At 54.4% G+C, this 17,487-nt stretch overlaps 1 protein-coding gene across 5 annotated transcripts in view; it reads left to right on the top strand.

The window, feature by feature from the left end:
• CASKIN1 (CASK interacting protein 1) overlaps positions 1-17,487 on the top strand; it is a 158,054-nt gene that overhangs the window by 29,826 nt on the left and 110,741 nt on the right. The window contains exon 1 of one of the 5 annotated variants that reach the window (XM_042853052.2): positions 11,472-11,715. The exons of the other annotated variants lie outside the window; for them this stretch is intronic. Within the exon in view, the coding sequence (XP_042708986.2) occupies positions 11,700-11,715 (16 nt within the window). The 5' untranslated portion in view covers positions 11,472-11,699. Of the gene's footprint in view, positions 1-11,471; positions 11,716-17,487 lie in introns of those variants that run through there. 5 annotated transcript variants of the gene reach the window in all.

Here is a 17,487-nt window from a genome sequence, read left to right as displayed (position 1 = left end):
GGCAATCTGTTCTGCGGAACACCATGCAATCCGACTTTATCTTCCTGCCATTAATACGGAGCTGGAAACCAGTGAGGCTGCCTTACTGGACCCAGTAGTCAGAGCTTTGCTGTTCACACACAACCCTAATTAGTTCTTAAATGGAAGAACGATACCCTGAGCTAATTAGGTGCTTATGATCCATCAGGCTCCCTGTGCTTTGAGCCTGTCCCATTGCATTGTTGTTATGTGTCACCGCTGGCTGGGAGTCATTTATTTCTAATGTCCTGGCCCAACTCCAACTCGGGTAATTACATCCTGTCAAATTTCCCCAGCAGTTTCTAGTAGTTCTGAGATTCCTCCTCACTTCCTGCTCCAAACTGTGACTGTGGTGTTGTTGAGGGTTGTTAACACCTGCTGTACTCTACCCAAGAGGCTGCTGCATTTCAGAGGTGGGTTTAGCAAGGTGGTGAATGAAAAGGGACAGGATGGAAGTGTACATGATAACTAATGATATAGAGAAGGCAAATTGGGTGCGCCTATTTACCCTCTTTTCATTATACAAGAACAAGGGGATATCTGGAGGAAATTGAAAGGTGACAGATTTAAAACTGATAATGGGGTCCTGGTCTGGGACCGGGTTTCTAGGAGCCACAGCAGTGCTTCCTTTTATAATGAATATTATTTATTTATATTTTTACACAAAGCAAAATTAACCTGTGGAACTCACTACCACAATATGTATTGGAGGCCAGGACCTCTGGAAAGACTGGACATTGATATGGCTAATGAGAATGCCCACAACTACATTTGTAAGTTACAAATACAAGGAATATAACCCCTCATGCTTTAGGGCATAATTCCACCTCTACCTGCGTGGGATTGGGAAGGAACTTTCCCTGGGGGCAGGTTAATCAGCAGCTGCTATTGTGAGGTTCTTGCAACTTCTTCCAAGGTGTCCGGTGCCAGCCGCCTTCAGAGACAGGCTAGCGGCTAGCTGGACTGTGGGTCTGGTCCATGATGGCAATTCCTATGGAAACACTTTGGGACCCTTCTGGGCGGAGGGAGGTGTAGACTTGCAGCAATCAATGCTCACAGAGCACCGGGCTATAGAGATTCCCGGAAGAGCAACTTCTACAGCACACCGGAGAAAAGGCTCCCTGCGAAGCAGGGACGGAAGGGGTTTCCGTCGCTGCAGTAAACCCAGCCCCTCACGAGGTGATTGCTAGGTCAATGAAAGACTTCTTCCATCCACCTCGCTGTGTCTACAGCAGGGTTAGGTCGCGCTACCCACATCACACAGGGCAGGACGTTTCCTACGGCCCTGAGCCACGTAGATAGGTGTGACAATGCGGTTCTGGCGGGACCCAACTGAGAGTGCCAACTCAGGACAAATTGCTCAAACAGGGCAGTTACAGCCCAAGGCTGGGGTTTTTTCCACCTCTAAGGCAAACCAAACCAGCCAGACTAAGAGGACTTCGGTTTCACCCCACTGGCTAACCGCAAGTCTCACAAGCAATCTCCTTAGACATTCCAGTTTCCCAGTATCACCACCAGTGCCACTCGTTATGGGGACAAATGGTTATGAAAACCAATACCCAAGAAAAAGGTTCTCCTGATCCCAAAGGACCAAGCCCCAGACCCAGGTCAATATACAAATCAGATCTTACCCACAAATCACGCTGTTGCCAATCCTTTAGAATCTAAAATCTAAAGGTTTATTCATGAAAGGAAAAAGATAGAGATGAGAGTTAGAATTGGTTAAATGGAATCAATTACATACAGTAATGGCAAAGTTCTTGGTTCAGGCTTGCAGCAGCGATAGAATAAACTGCAGGTTCAAATCAAGTCTCTGGAATACATCCCCCGCTGGGATGGGTCATTCAGTCCTTTGTTCAAAGCTTCAGTTTGTAGCAAAGTCTCTCCAGAGGTATGAAGCAGGATTGAAGACCCAATGGAGATGAGGCATCAGCCTTATATAGTCTTTTCCAGGTGTAAGAACACCTCTTTGTTCTTACTGTGGAAAATTACAGCAAAATGGAGCCTGCAGTCACATGGGCCAGTCCCTGCATACTTTGCTGAGTCTGAAGGCATATTTCCCTTCTCTTAATGGGTCCATTGTATAGCTGATGGTCCTTAATGGGCCATCAAGCAGGCTAGGCAGAGCTAATCCCAGCTTGTCTGGGATGTCACCCAGCAGCATAGCATAAGTTTGCCATACAGACAGTATAGAGCCAATATTCATAACTTCAACTACCAAAACTGTTACACACATATAGACAGCATAATCATAACCAGTAAACCATAACCTTGTCTTAGACACCCCAGTTGACCCCCTTTATACACGATTTGGGTGCCACTACAGGGCCTTGGTTGCAACAATGATCTATATGGTCCCAGTTTATGTCAATAACGTCACAATAGGTCACCCTAAGTTTTAGGTGCAGACCAGCCCGAGTAACAGTAACCACAGTGTAAGTGGGGAAGGGAAAGGTCCCAAGAACTAGCCCCGCGACACTAAACTTTAGACAGAGGGGTTTAAAAAGAGAAGGAGCTGGTCAAAAGGCCCCCAAAGTCTGAAGTGGCCTACAGAGGACACAGTGGTGCCCGGAAGAAGGGACTGTGGGCTGGGCCCTGATCCATGGGGAAGAGAGAACCTGTCCTGCACTGAGGTAGGCCCAGAAGGATTGAGAACCCTGAATCCGGGGTGAGGGGCTGAATCTCTCTCAAACCAGGGCCCAGAAAGGAGGCTTCAGTTGGGAACGCTAAGTATGTGGTGTGTGTGATTACGCATGAGGTGCAGAAGTAGGAGAAACTGAGGCAGCCAAGCGTCTGACAAGGCATCAAGCAATGTGACCCTCTTGCCCCATCAGTCGTGGGGTTACTGCTCCTGCCAGCCTTGAGCCAGTTTGCATGCAGCTCGCTGGAGCCACCCGTTAATGGGGTTTCATCAGACTTCACTGCCTCTTCGAGTTGCCTCCGAATCTTTCTCGTGGGCAGGAGCTCGGGCACGTTTAATCGGAGAGCTCCAGAATGGGCGTCCTTCTGCTCCGGGCTAGACCCCAAGGGAAAGCTCTGTGCAGCCAAAGGTCCATTGCCTCTCTGGAGGGCTCGTCCCAGTTTCCTCGTCTCCCTGCCGCACGCACGGCCTGGGCCTGCCTAGTGCAGCCTTCAGCCCTTGTCCTCAGAGTGCGCGCCCCTGAGAAGATGGCCCAGTTGGCGACAGATGGACTGGGCCTTGCCGGGCTCTTTGACAGCCCATGTCCTGCACACATGCGGTTCATGCGTGTTGGGCTGGGGGGCAGAGAGAACCCAGTTCTTAGTCTGGTCTCTCTGCCGGAGGGTGTCCGAGGCCCGTGGGACAGTTAACATTCTCGTTCTGGTTGCTTTATGGCTGCCTTCAGTTGAGCTCCTGGGGCCAGCCGGGGGCCACGGTCCTGGCTGGCTGTGATGCCCAGGAAGTAACAGAGGAGGAGAAGGACCTCGGAGTATTGGATGATCACAGGATGACTATGAGCCGCCAATGTGATATGGCCATTAAAAAAGCTAATGCGGTCTTGGGATGCATCAGGCGAGGTATTTCCAGTAAAGATAAGGAGGTGTTAGTACCATTATACAAGGCACTGGTGAGACCTCATCTGGAATACTGGGTGCAGTTCTGGTCTCCCTTGTTTAAGAAGGATGAATTCGAACTGGAACAGGTACAGAGAAGGGCTACTAGGATGATCCGAGGAATGGAAAACCTGTCTTACGAAAGGAGACTCAAAGAGCTTGGCTTGTTTAGCCTAACCAAAAGAAGGCTGAGGGGAGATATGATTGCACTTGATAAATATATCAGAGGGATACATATCAGGGAGGGAGAGGAATTATTCAAGCTTAGTACCAATGTGGACACAAGAACAAATGGATGTAAACTGGACATTAGGAAGTTTAGACTTGAAATTAGATGAAGGTTTCTAACCATCAGAGGAGTGAAGTTCTGGAACAGCCTTCCAAGGGGAGCAGTGGGGGCAAAAGACATATCTGGCTTCAAGACTAAGCTTGATAAGTTTATGGAGGGGATGGGATGATGGGATAGCCTCATTTTGGAAATTAATTGATCTTTGATTATTAGCGGTAAATATGCCCAATGGGCTGTGATGGGATGTTAGATGGGCTGGGATCTGAGTTACTACAGAGAATCCTTTCCTGGGTGCTGGCTGGTGAGTCTTGCCCACATGCTCAGGGATTAGCTGATTGCCATATTTGGGGTTGGGGAGGAATTTTCCCCCAGGGCAGATTGGCAGAGGCCCTGGGGGTTTTTTGCCTTCCTCTGCAGCGTGGGGCACAGGTCACTTGCTGGAGGATTCTCTGCACCTTGAGGTCTTTAAACCACGATTTGAGGACTTCAATAACTCAGCCAGATGTTAGGGGTTTGTTACAGGAGTGGGTGGGTGAGATTCTGTGGCCTGCGATGGGCAGATCAGACTAGATGATCATAAAAGGGTGTCATAAGGAGGAGGGAGAAAATTTGTTCACCTTAGCCTCTAAGGATAGAACAAGAAGCAATGGGTTTAAACTGCAGCAAGGGAGGTCTAGGTTGGACATTAGGAAAAAGTTCCTAACTGTCAGGGTGGTTAAACACTGGAATAAATTGCCTAGGGAGGTTGTGGAATCTCCATCTCTGGAGACATTTAAGAGTAGGTTAGATAAATGTCTATCAGGGATGGTCTAGATAGTATTTGGTCCTGCCATGCGGGCAGGGGACTGGACTCGATGACCTCTCGAGGTCCCTTCCAGTCCTAGAATCTATGAATCTATGAATAATGGTCCCTTCTGACCTTAAAGTCTGAGTCTATGAGCCCTGGAGGTGCTCTCCCTCTGCCCTGGACCAAGGAATTCACAGCTTCCCTGATGGGCTCATTTGGGCTCCAAACTGCCAGTGACCAGGGCCACCAAGAGCGGGTTCGGGCCCCCAGCAAGGGCGGACCGGCTAAACAGGGCCGACGAGAGGGGGGGAACCCTTGGCCCCCTTCCGGACCGCCGGGCCCCGGTAATTTGTACCAGCTTCCCCCGCTCTTGTCGGCCCTGCCGGTGACTGAGGTCTAGGCCAGACAGCCAGGGCAGTGGGGCTTTTTGCTGACTACATAGCATGGTCTGCGTGGATTGGGGGGCTGAGGCTCGTCAAGGGACCGCAGGGGAGAATGCTGCAGGGATGCGTGTGGCGTCCGTAGGGCAGGGAGGAGTAGAGCCTGGAGTGCTGCTGAGGGTCAGGACCTGCAGTAGAGACGCTGGCCCCCGTACAGTACTGAGCCTGGCTGTCTTTCCCTGGGGTTTGTTTTAAATCTTGCAAGATGGAGCTCAGGCCAGAGAGGCTAGTGCTGACCCTGGCTAGTCCTCACTCTTCCTGGTTATGCTGGGCCCAGGGATATCCTTCGTCCCTGGTGGGGGCAGATTTATCCACCTGTCCCTCTGCGTGCACCTTGCGATCTCCCGGCCTGCCTGGTCTCTGACCCAGTCTCCCCCCAGCCCAGGCTGCGTCAGCACGCCCACGCAGCGGCAGTGCACGGTGCCCCACTGACGTACTGCAGCCGCGTGGGTTGTCGTCGTTGGGATTGATGTCCCTTGGCCGTTGCCGGCTGGATAATGATGGATCGTTTGTGCTAGTTGTAGTCCAGCGGACTGACACAATGCGGTGCGGAACGGGGGCTTGATCACAGGATCAGCAATGCAGAACTTGCCCGTTGCCATGGAGTTGGCGGTTAGTTTGGACACTACATTGTACCGTTCAGCCGTTCTCTCGGCAGACTCCGTTCGCTCAAGGCAGATGAAGAACTGATCCCCACCCCTGTGCAGTTAGATGCTCTAAACTGGAAATATTTGATTTCCCCTCCCTCTCCCCCCCCCCCCGCAATAAGTGCAACTAGTGGGGTGTCTTCCATGCTTTGGTTCTGCGAAGATGGGACTCGCACTGGTCACATATTCCTTCTGCCGGACTGCAGAGCTAAGTGAGCAAAGACCTCTCACCCTGAGAGGGGGGACATCAACCTGCAGTGAAACCTTTTGTAAATACTCTTAAAGCAGGCGGTTAGCTGTGCGTCCCTGGCTGCAGTGACTGGTGTGACGCAGCGAACAGGATAACAGCCCCGTGCAGCCCCTGGGAGTGCTGGCCACCCCGCTCTGAGCTGGGACCTGGGCTGCGGTATGGATGGGAATCCTTATCCTAGGAAAACCCAGGTGCAGCAGGAAGTGATGGGGGCAGCCCTGCCTCTGGACCCGTGCCCATGCCTGGTGCTAGGTGCTGCTGTCTTTCACGTCGGGGTCTTGACTTTACCAAGGGAGATTCCATGACCCTTTTGGCAGCAGTCACGGGTGTTAACTCAGTCCTGTTCAAATTCCACCCTGATTGAATTGTCTCCCTAAAGCCACGCTCTTCCACCCTCCTCCCTGCCCCCCCCCAGCTCCGCAGTTCAATTGGGTACATTATTCTTTTTCACTTTCTGCCTTACCTGTAGCGTAATGTTCCTGTGTGCAACTAAACTACTATGTTCCACCCCAAAGGTGGCTGCATTTCAGCCGTGGTGAAGCAACCAATATATTGATATCAGTGAGTGAAGTACTGTGGGACCTCTTGAGATGAAAGCTGCTATAGACACATAAGATCATGCTCCCTGTTCAGGACCCGGTGCAGCGTCCCGTGGAGGTGAATGCCGTTTGAAGTCATGTAAGGGCCCGTCGCACTCTCTGGAGCCCGGGGAGATCCTGCGGGAGAGGAGAAGTGCATTTTTGCCCATGCACTGAAACGTTCTGCTGCATACATGAAAGAGACTCTTGTGAGCTTCCCCTGTGCCTCATGGCAGCACGTCACGGGGCCCCTGTATACAATGAGGCTTCTGTTCCCAGTTTGGCGGGGAGATCCCCTTCTTCTCTGGGCTTTGAATTACAAATAGGTCCTGTCATTGCTCTCCCTCTCGGTCCCTGGGAGCTGAGCCCTGTCCCCGTTCCTCCCCTCCCGGGCATGGGGCTGCGACACTGGCATCTTGGCTGTTCTGTCTAGCCAGAGCACAGAGCCGTGTGAATTGCGCTGACTGCCGTGTGGAAAGAGAGCTGCTGTCCAGTAACTCGACAGGCACGGCTTGTCCTGGGATCGCTCAGCTAAGCGGCCAGGACACTTGTAACTTTGTTTGGTAGCATCTGAGCGCTGGTCCCTTCTCCTCGCTTGCTGCCATCAATCCAAGTCAGATGTTTGCTGCTAACAGGCATGCTCTGCCGGTGGAAAGGCTCAGCACGGAAGCGGTGAACTCCATCTGCAGGGAGTTGTTACCATCTTGGGTCAGTGCCAATCAGCCAAGGCCCGAGTCTTCCTCCCGTTACTGGACCTCGCCGGTATGGAGCAGAGATGCGGGGCTGGTGGCTTCCCTGCTGGCGGAGGCAATAGGAAAGGGAAGGTAGCTTAAATGGGGCTAAATTCTCTGCCAGTGACGAAAGTGGCGTTACACCCGGAGACAGTTTGGCCCAGCTGAGTAGAGGACAGTGAAAGAGCGTCTGTGAACTGGCCGAGAGGGTTGTTTTGTGCGAGGGGGGTGTAGCTATACGCCAGGCTGGACTGGGGCAGGGATAGAGAGGGTGCTCCAGGTCTGGGGATTGACCTGACTTCCCAGGGGCAGACAGCGTCAACAACCCCCCTCCATCAGAGACCTGGGGGCTCTAAGCCAGCTGGGCCCCTGCGTGTCCTTCTGGGAGGGTGCAGGACACTTCCCAGTAGCCTGATTGATAGGCAGCAAGAGAGACTAGCAGGGTGTAGAAAGGGGACGCGTCTCCTGGGTAGCTTTTATTGCCTTTAGCATCAGCCCGGTGCAGCTAAAGACTGTGTGTGTGTGAGGGGGGGGAGAGGAGGAGGACAATGTGTGCGTGTGTGTGTGTGGAGGGGGCGGACTTGGTGCCTAGTCTGAGGCAGGGGCCTGAGTTCTCGGGTTTGTTTGTTCTGTAAAAGGCCACTAGATACTCATGTCTTAATCTCACTGGAATTGGACGGTGAAGGGTTTAGCAGGGAAAGCTCCTGGCTCGTGCTCTCGAAGGAGACAGAGCTCATGGGAAGCAGAGGAAGGTGAGGTTGGCAGCCTGGGGGGTGGCCGTAGCACTGGGAAGATTGTGGGCTTCCCCCCAGAGCAGTGCCCCCACAAGACCCTGTGGGTGTCACAGCGGGGACTGGAAGGCCGCCCAGTGTGCAGGTGCTGGACGCAGTCACGTCGGTGATGAAGACGCAGCCAACAACCTGGATCCTCCAGGATCTGCAGAACTGGACTGGAGCTCTGCAGCGGCTCCTTGGATACCGGCTTTCTCATGGTGGGGAGGGAGCTGGACGCTCTCCCTAGGTGCCGAGTGTTTGCTAGTTTGAGTGGTTCCCCCCACCCCCGCAGTCAGCATTGGGCTGAGTTGCCTCCGAGGACCAGCCAGGCGCTGCAGATGTGATGCTGGTGACTTCCTCCCCGAGTACCCCGCAGGACGGCACATCCCTCGGGGCGTCGGCTCAGGACAGGACCGAGCGCCCCCGCGTTGCACTGGGTGGCATGACTGGCGGTGGGCCCATCTTCCAGCTGGGACAATAAGCTGAAGCCCTGGGCAGTTGTGATCAGTAGAGATCAGGTGGCACCACTTGCATGGGCCTGGTGCCCTGCTCACCTGCCAGTCTTCCCTCCCTACCCTAGACGGTTGTGTAGCATTGCTGTGTGCTGTTAAAACAACTGCCCGCCCCAGAGGTGTCTGCACCTCAGCGGGTGACACAATCCTTTACCTACCTCCTGGCGGTGCTGGGGGGCTTCCGCAGGTAAATGCGGGTAATGAGCTCTGAGAGCTTCCCACCCCATCTCTTTCCTTTCTGCTCTTTTCCCTTTTATGCTGCATGACTCCTTTCCAGCTGCTGTGATTCCTGGAAATTACCTGTTTAATTTAGCCCCAGAGCTGTGAAAACAGAGTTTCAATTAAGGCTCCGTGAAATGGCACCAGCATGAATTTCCACCCAGCCGAAGGTGGGTGTTTTGCTGCTGAAAGGCCTGTTGAAGCCATGCTGGCTGTGTTGTGCCCCGGGCTGTGTGTGGCCAGTAGCTCGGGGAAGATCAGCAGGACGTAACTGGCAGCTCGGGGGTGGAGCAGGTCAGCCCCAGATCTGCACTAGGGGCCTGGTGCGGGTGCTCGTCTCTCTCCATCAGTTACAGGTCCTCAGGGTCCTGCAAGGGAGATCAAAGAGCTTCCCCGTTCACACCCTGTCACAGAGTCCCCGGGTGATGCTCGGGAACTGCTCCCCACAAAGCCAGGCAGGACTCTGGTGAAGTCTCCTCTCTGTGAGCAGACTGTCTCCAGGGCAAGAGGCTCACACGGCTTCACCTTCCTGGGTCTGACCTTGGAGCATTCAGCATCCTCTGCCCCTCCGTGCGCTTCCCACAGCGAGTCCGCCCAGGCGGGGTCCTGGGGAAGCCAGAGGGTCCTGCACCCCCACTTCACAGTCAGACGTGACTCTCAGCCAGCCAGTAAAACAGAGGTTTATTAGATGACAGGAACACGATCTAAAACAGAGCTTGTAGGCACAGAGAACAGGACCCCTCAGCCGGGTCCATTTGGGGGGCAGTGAGCCAGACACCCACGTCCCCAGCCAGCCCCAAACTGACTCCCCCTCCAGGCCCTCGTCCTCTGGGCTTTGTCCCTTTCCCGGGCCAGGAGGTCACCGGGTCCATTTTGGGGGGCAGTGAGCCAGACTACCTGTCTGCCCTCACGCCACATCCCCAGCCAGCTCCAAACTGAAACTCTCCAGCCCCTCCTCTCTGGGCTTTGTCTCTTTGTTCTCCAACACCTTCAGTTGGCATCTTTGCAGAGGAGGGGCCCAGGCCATTAGTTGCCAGGAGACAGAGTGCCAGCCATTCTCTGTGCAGACAGCATCACAGGGGCTTCTTGGGCTCTGCAACAATTATACACCCTGATCCCCCCACCTAGATACCTAAGAAATGCAAAGGGGAAACTGAGGCACCCCTACAGTATTCAGAGAAAACATTAAGAACATTCCCACTTCGTCACACACCCTCTCGTCCTGTAAGTGCACAGAGACAGCGGAGAGGATCCACGGTCCTGGTGTACGTGTGCTCGCCCTGGTGCTGCATCACTCCAGAGCAGGCGGCGTGGGAAACCTGACCCTTTTAATGCTGCTAAACCAGGCAATGCAGGAGTAGAAGCGGGGGGGCTGGGGGGGAGGGGAGGGGAGGGGGAGGAGAGGGAGGGCTAGAGCAGGGGCAGAGCATGCTCAGCTCCTCGGGTGGGCTGGGGAGAAAGGAAAGGTAATGGGCCCCCTCCTAGCTGACAAACTTCTATCCTACCCTAGAACTGAGTGTGAATCTGTCCAGCTTGAGGTCTTGGTGAGAGGGGTATCCAGAGAATAACTCTATACTGTAATAAGCTGACTAGTGTGTGTCACCACTGCCCTCTACTGGAAGGTATTAGAGCAGCTCAGCTGTGTGTCATAGGGCCCACACTGCTAACAGCTCATGGAGATTCTCTTCTAGCTCAGGTGTTACCGCCCTGTGCTTCTGGAGCAGAAGGATCTGAGTTCTAGTCCTGCAGTCACTGTGTAGACAAGTAGCATTAAGGAGCTGCTGTCAGGCGTGGTGTTCCCCAAATGTAGGTTTGGCTGGAAGGATTGTGGGGGAACAGAAACCAATATAAACAGGAGTGTACCTGGAAAGGCAGTGAAGTTGGCTTTGGATATAAATCTTGCCCTACAGTGCTGGCAACCCAGATACCACCCTGATGGGCTGGGGCCTGAGCGCCAGGCAGCAAAAGGGACCGGCCTAGAGCTGAGCGGTGTGCAGAAAGCAAGAAACTACCTGCGTGGCGAAGCACGCTGGGTTTGTAAAAGCTCTTCCTGTTTGAATAGTCTGGAGTGTTGCCGGGTGTGAGTCTCCTCGTTGCTCTGCATCTCTGCCTGCGTCTCCTCTGGTTTCAAACACAGGCGTTGCTTCCGTCGAGTGCCCCCCTCGCCGCTCTCTGTCTTTACAGCCTGTTCTTAGCAGCAGCGCTGGGCGGGTGAGTCACGGAAAGCTCTAAAATACCCAACCCGGCCTTTTGTGGTATTCAAGGGTCAGTGGGTTTGCAAGGAGCCCAGGGCAGCAGGGATTCTCGCGCCGGCTGGAACTTCATCTCTCGTCACTTGAAACAAAGGCTCTAGCAGTGACTTCCCGTGACCCCGGCTTGAGAGCCACTCTGCGCTGGGACACCACTAGAGATCCTGCCTGGGGATTGGAGATACTCCTGTGCAGATGGGAAAGACACAGAAAACACGGGGATACGTTGGGTGAGGTGGGGGGCATCATGAAGGTGCCATGTCTGGGGGCACTGTCTGCTGGTACAGATGGGGGGAGACTTGGTACGGGGAGGGCTGGCTGGGTCCAACACTGCTAACGCGGGGGAGAGCTCTCCACCTCCCTGCCGGCTGCATATCCTCCTTGCCTGGGGCACTTGTTAACTAGACTGGGCAAAACGCCTGGGAACAGTCCCCCGCTGGTGCTGGAGAGAAGGGCTGGGTGCTTATGGGCTCTCCCAGCCCTCTCCCTGGGCCGGTGAGGCCCAGCAGGAGGGACAGAGATTGCACAGTGCTGAGATTTCGGAGGCATTGCTCTAAGTGACACTTAACTTCACTGCTTGGCTGAGAACTCACGGACGTGTTTTAATCTCCCAGAAATCGCGCAGGAAACAAGATGCTCGAGAAGAGCGGTATGTTCCCCGGGTGCCCGCGTGGGTAGGGGATCGGGGTCAGCGCCGCGTGAAACCTTGATTAGATGGCTAAGATACTAAGCAACCCAGCCTCCCTGTCCCTGAGTGACGGGTGGGGTGGCAGAGAGAGGAGGTGGGTCTTCGGCCTCATTTGGGAGCTGGCATCTCAGGCCAGTGCTCATTGCATGGAGCCGCTGCCCCCAGCCCACCCGTCTGTCTAGTCCCAGGATGAGAAGCCCAGGAGACACGCTCTGTCGTCAGCGAAGGAGGCAGCACATGTGGCGCTGTGCCCCACGGGTCAGAGGGAAGGTCGCCCCAGGGGTCGTACGTGGCTGCCTCAGTCCTGGCAGGGAGACCCAATAAAACAGCCTAGGCGTCAGGAGAGAGACAGGAGCCGCAGGCAGAGTGGAGCGTGCCCTCGGGGTGTAGTGGGCCTCAGCAGGGAAAGGGGGGCCGTGGGGTACGTCCGGGGGCTGTGTATGTGTGCACAGCCAGCTGCCGCAGGGTGTGTCTGGGGGATGCATGTGCCAGTTGCCATATGGCACGTGCCCCGGCTGTGAGGCTGTGCGTCCAGCGCTGTGCTCCGAGAGCCGGGTATCTACAGTCCGGGGGTGACTGGCCGCACAGCCGGGCAGGGGGTGGAGATCAGCAATGGAAGGGCTGAGCTGTGTCTGTCTGAGAACCCCTGCCCTGGGGCACTGCCTGGGGCTGGGTGCCCGCAGAGCTGCCCCCCGGCTCCTCAGTGGGCTTGCTGTGTCTTGTGGCTGGTCTCCAGGCTGCCGTGGGACCGCAGGAGGCTGCTGCCTGGGAAGCTGGCATGGGCGTTCCCCTTCCTCTGGGTGGAGCAGGCGCTGTGCGCCAGGCGCTGATGGGAAGCAGTGGCGTCTGTCAGAGCTGGAGACAGCCAGACTCCACTCTCCGGGCTTTGGAGCCAGGGCTGGCAGCACGGTATGTTCCCAAGGTGGCTGATCATTTCCAACCCAGGGCAGTCCTGATTGCTGGGCACGTGGGCATCTCCTGCCTCCAGCCAGAGCCCTGTGGGCCCCACGGCTGGGGGCGGAGGAACCTAGTGCATCCCGGAGGGGAAACACACGAGGTTTGGAGCAGGTGGCTGGTGGCTTTGCGGCACATGTCCCGGCTCCCCCGGGCCCAGCGCTCCAGGATGCAGCCTTCCTTCCACATCTAGAACGAATTTGCTAGAAACGGCTTCAGAATGGTTCGTTTGTGAAAGGAAAGAGCTTCGTAACAAAGCTGCAGGACACTCCTGCTAGTGCACATGGCGTGCACGGGAGATGAACGGGGGCGTGCACGGGAGATGAACGGGGGCGTGCACGGGAGATGAACGGGGGCGTGCACGGGAGATGAACGGGGGCGTGCACGAGAAGCAGGCTGACCCTGCACTCTGGGTCAAACAGGGTTGAGACCCTTCCTGAGCAGTGTGGTACCCAGTTCTGCTCGCCATCCAGCCGCCCCCCGAGCACTGGGCCCAGGCAGCGCCTGACCTCATCCCGCAGGGCATTGGTGCATGCGGTGCCTGGAGCACTGGGGCTGCGTATTTACTGCAGACACAAGGGTCCAGAAATGAAAGGCAAACCCTGGCTCACTGGACTCTACCAGCTCCCTTGAGCCCCGCAGCTCTTCCTCGGGTGCCGTGCAGGGAGCCCGGCTGGGGAGGCCCCACCGGCGGTACGCCGGGGACTGAAGGCTGCACCTGGCACACCAATGTGTGGACCTTCCCGTTCATTTGAGGTGAAACGCAGAGACACTACAAGTCCCAGCATGCCGAGGGGCCAGCGAAGGAAGCATTGCATGCTGGGACGTGTCATCTGCATGTGCAGCGTGGCCACCCCTGCTTTATAAGCCAAGGAACGGACCTGTATCCCGGTGTTCTTTACAGTGGGGTGGGGGTGGATTTAAAGCGACACTGAGTTTAGCCCCCCTATTGCACCTCCCTTCACCAGGGGCCTGGGGAACCCAGTACCCCGGTCACGTCCAGAATCTACATCTGGTGCTTGCTCTTAACTCTTCTTGCCTTGAATTTTCATTGTGTGTTGGGCCAGGGGGCCAGTGCTGGTGCCCAAGCCAAGCAGTGCATGTGAGCACCAGCTGGCACAGGGCCCTCCACGCTGCCTTTGGGGGGGGGCAGCCCCACCACTAGAGCCACCAGTGGTTCTTTGGGAGCCTCGGGAGAGAGGCCAGGCACTGAATGGGTCATGGAGAGCGAGCTGCCCTCCAGCTTGCGGTGCTGGGACAGGATCGAGATGCTGGCTGGAGGTAGGGGGGGTTGCAGCCCTTCCAGGGACTGGGTTGAGGCTTTGACTTCCGTCTCAGGGCATCGATCCAGCACCTTTCGCTGGTGCTAAATTTAATCAGGAATAAACCAAATTCCCACCGGCCTTCAGCCAAACCCGTCCCTTGAGATGATCGCCCCCACCCCCACGCGAGGCTCCCTGTGGGGAGGGGAGAGGCAGTGATAGATGTCAGCTGCAGCTCCGGGGGCAGAGGAACACGGTGACTAAGCGAAGGCAGCAGAATTTGCAAGCGTGAGTCTGACGGTTGCTCGGCCCAGAGACAAGCTGGAAGCATCTGGTCCCCATCCTGATTCTGACCATCTGTCTCGCTCTCCTTTTGTACTAACCATATGACCATCTCGGCTCTGTCCCTGCAGCATTTTTCTGTTGCGCGCTAGGAGATGGCGTGGGCTGTCGGGAAGGCTAGCGGGCAGGACATCACAAGAAGGTTCCTCCGCCTGCCGCACCTGTCTAGGCCGTGCGGGCTGAGCCCGGATTCCGGTAGCACTGCACCTTTTTAATGCTCCATTTCCCACCTCCGCAACCTGTCCTCTCCCCAGCCGCTTGCCTGCAGCACCTCTCTCTGGCAGGAGATGTAAACCACATGGACAGCCATCTGAATGGGTGGCGAGTATTGGTGTAAGGGCTTTCCCCTTCCCTCCACTGTCCCCTGGCTTCACACCTCCCCGAGTCGATATGCAGTGCTGAAGGGAAGCACTTTCCTTCTGGCTCTTGATTTTTAAAAGGTTTTTTTTTAATACAAAGGAGTTCTCTGATTTCCTAGAGGCCCAGTTAAGATGCTTCGTCTGGGCCCCAGGGGCCAGGCTCGCGCTGCATTTTGCTGCTGCCAGGCGTGAGGGGAGGATTGATTTTGAAGTCCTGTGGAAAGGCTCAAACAGAGGCCCAGAGATCCAGATCAATCTGTGTTGGGGATGAAAGCAGCGTTGCCAGGCCCAGCCGTCTGCCTGCCTCTCCTGCCGCTCTGCAGGCGCTGGGCTGGGGGCAGGGTGGAGCAAAATCAGTGGGAGTTTTTTAAAATAAAAATATCAGATTTTTTAAATTTTTGTTATTTAAAAAGAAACGTATGATTTACAAATCAGCCGGCTTAAAATCAAACCTGAATTGAATACACAATATGTTAAGGCCTAAACTTCTTATAATCGCTTAAAACATTTAACATTAGAAAATGAGTATGCTGAATCCATGATCCTCTATCAAGAATTTTAGTTCAAATTAGCTGCTCTTCTGTGTCCAGAAAGACGTTTCCCCCCCGATTGTACGGCCTGACCTCAAAAGTCTGAATACGGCCCAATATCTAGTGTAAAGGCGCTAGTTAGTTGTAAATCAGCATGTTTGAGTTGTTATTTCCACCAATGGGAACGTACCTTTCTTGAGAAAAGAATCAAAGTACAAATTTGGGGGGGAGGGATAGTTCAGTGGTTTGAGCATTGGCCTGCTAAACCCAGGGTTGTGAGTTCAATCCTTGAGGGGGCCACTTAGGGATCTGGGGCAAAATCAGTACTTGGTCCTGCTAGTGAAGGCAGGGGGCTGGACTTGATGACCTTTCAGGGTCCCTTCCAGTTCTAGGAGATAGGTATATCTCCATATATTATATTATTAAATAGAAAAGGTGGTTGAAATTGATTATTTTAATCGTGGCTTTCCGCTGGGTGATTTAAATGAATCCACCCAAGCTGTGGGGCAGGTGCCTTGTCTATTAAGGTGATTGGCCGTGTTTCTGCGGGAGGGAGGAGAAATGTCTCTGGGAGGGGGACGTATATCCTGGGCTGAGCTGGAAGGGAAGTTGGGGATTCTCTCTGGGAGTTGCTGTTGTAAGCGTCTGATTCATGCTGCATGGGTCCCTGGGCTGTCAGAGCCATCCGAGTGTGTGGGGAGGGAAGCGGGGCTGGCATCCCCTCCCATCACTTAGTTATTGTTCATGTTGCATTGAAAGGGGGCAGTAGCAGAATTAGATGGAAGAGACACCAAGCAGGATCTCCAGAGGGCTCTAACCCCAAACACGGCGCCTGCAGCCGTGAGACGGTAAAGGGAATTCTCTGTGCTCTCCCCTGTCTGCTGCTGCTCCCATCTGGTGCCAGGGCAACACAGACTGGCTGCCTCTGCAGTACTCGTAGCCTGTGGAGGGGCTGCTAGCTCCTGGCCAGTGTGCTGGTGACTTGCATTACCAGGTGCTTCTCAGATGCTGTATTCTTAGGGATCATTTCACCCATCACTGACTTTTATCCACCCTGCCCACAGCCCAGCGTCTGCAGAGGGGAAGCGAGAGCTACAGCGGGAGAGGGCAAGCAACCAGCTGTGCCTAGCAATGCCTCTCCCTTCCCAGCCATGGACTGAGCTGGATCTCTGGGCCTGCCACCTCTGGGGTGGAATTTGGTAGCTGGTTAGGAACGCACAACAGTTTGGGACAGGAAGGGAGGGATTTTTCTACGTGTGACTGCAACTGCAGAGAGCCAAGCTGTAATGTGCCTCTGTTGGAATTTCATGAGGATGCTGGGGCGAATGTCCCCTGTCCCCGTGAAACGTGTCTTGGGATTGAATGATGATAAGTATCAGGATTTATGTCTTATCGGCAAGACAGCAAACCCCTCTGCCGTCACTGCTGGGAGAAGTGACTCCCTGCGGACACACAGAGGATCCTTAGGGAGCCGAAAGAGAGGAGCTTCCTGACTTCGAATCCTAATCGTGCGACTTGGGGCCTTGGTGAAGTTTTTCTCCTGCTAGGTGCCTCAGTTTCCCCGCCTGTGAGCAATAGCCCCTCTCCAGGAGCAGTAAGGGCTCATTGGTTAGTGCTTGTGCTGCCCTTTGAAGGCAAAGAGTGCTGTAGAAGTGATAAGCATTGTGATTAACCCATTGGCCTGGGACTCAGAAGGTTTGGGTCAGTTCCCAGCTCTGCCACAGAGTCCTTGGGGGGTAATGGAGGCACACAGCTGTAAAAGGGGGGATCACAGTCCTTCCTCTCTGCTGCCCTGTCTGTCTTGTGTATTCAGTCTGCAAACTCCTGGGGCAGGAGCTGTCTCTTGCTGTGTGTGAGTGTGCACACGCGGGTGTGTGTACATTTGAAAACACCTAAAAGATAATAAGGTGATAAGTAACAGCATGGATTTGTCAAGAACAAATTGTGTCAAACCAACCTAATAGCTTTCTTTGACAGGGTAACAAGCCTTATACATATAAAATGATGGGGTCTAAATTAGCTGTTACCACTCAAGAAAGAGATATTGGAGTCATTGTGGAGAGTTCTCTGAAAACATCCACTCAATGTGCAGTGGCAGTCAAAAAAGCGAACAGAATGCTGGGAATAATTAAGAAAGGGATAGAGAATAGGACAGAAAATATCATCTTGCCTCTATATAAATCCCTGGTACGCCCACATCTTGAATACTGTGTGCAGATGTGGTCGCCCCATCTCAAAAAAGATATATTGGAAAAGGTTCAGAAAACGGCAACAAAAATGATTAGG

Source organism: Chrysemys picta, chromosome 10 (genome assembly GCF_011386835.1).
Source record: "Chrysemys picta bellii isolate R12L10 chromosome 10, ASM1138683v2, whole genome shotgun sequence".
In the NCBI taxonomy this organism is placed as follows: Eukaryota; Metazoa; Chordata; order Testudines; family Emydidae; genus Chrysemys; species Chrysemys picta.
Note: the sequence above shows the minus strand (reverse complement) of the source record. Positions and strands in the feature narration are given on the sequence as shown.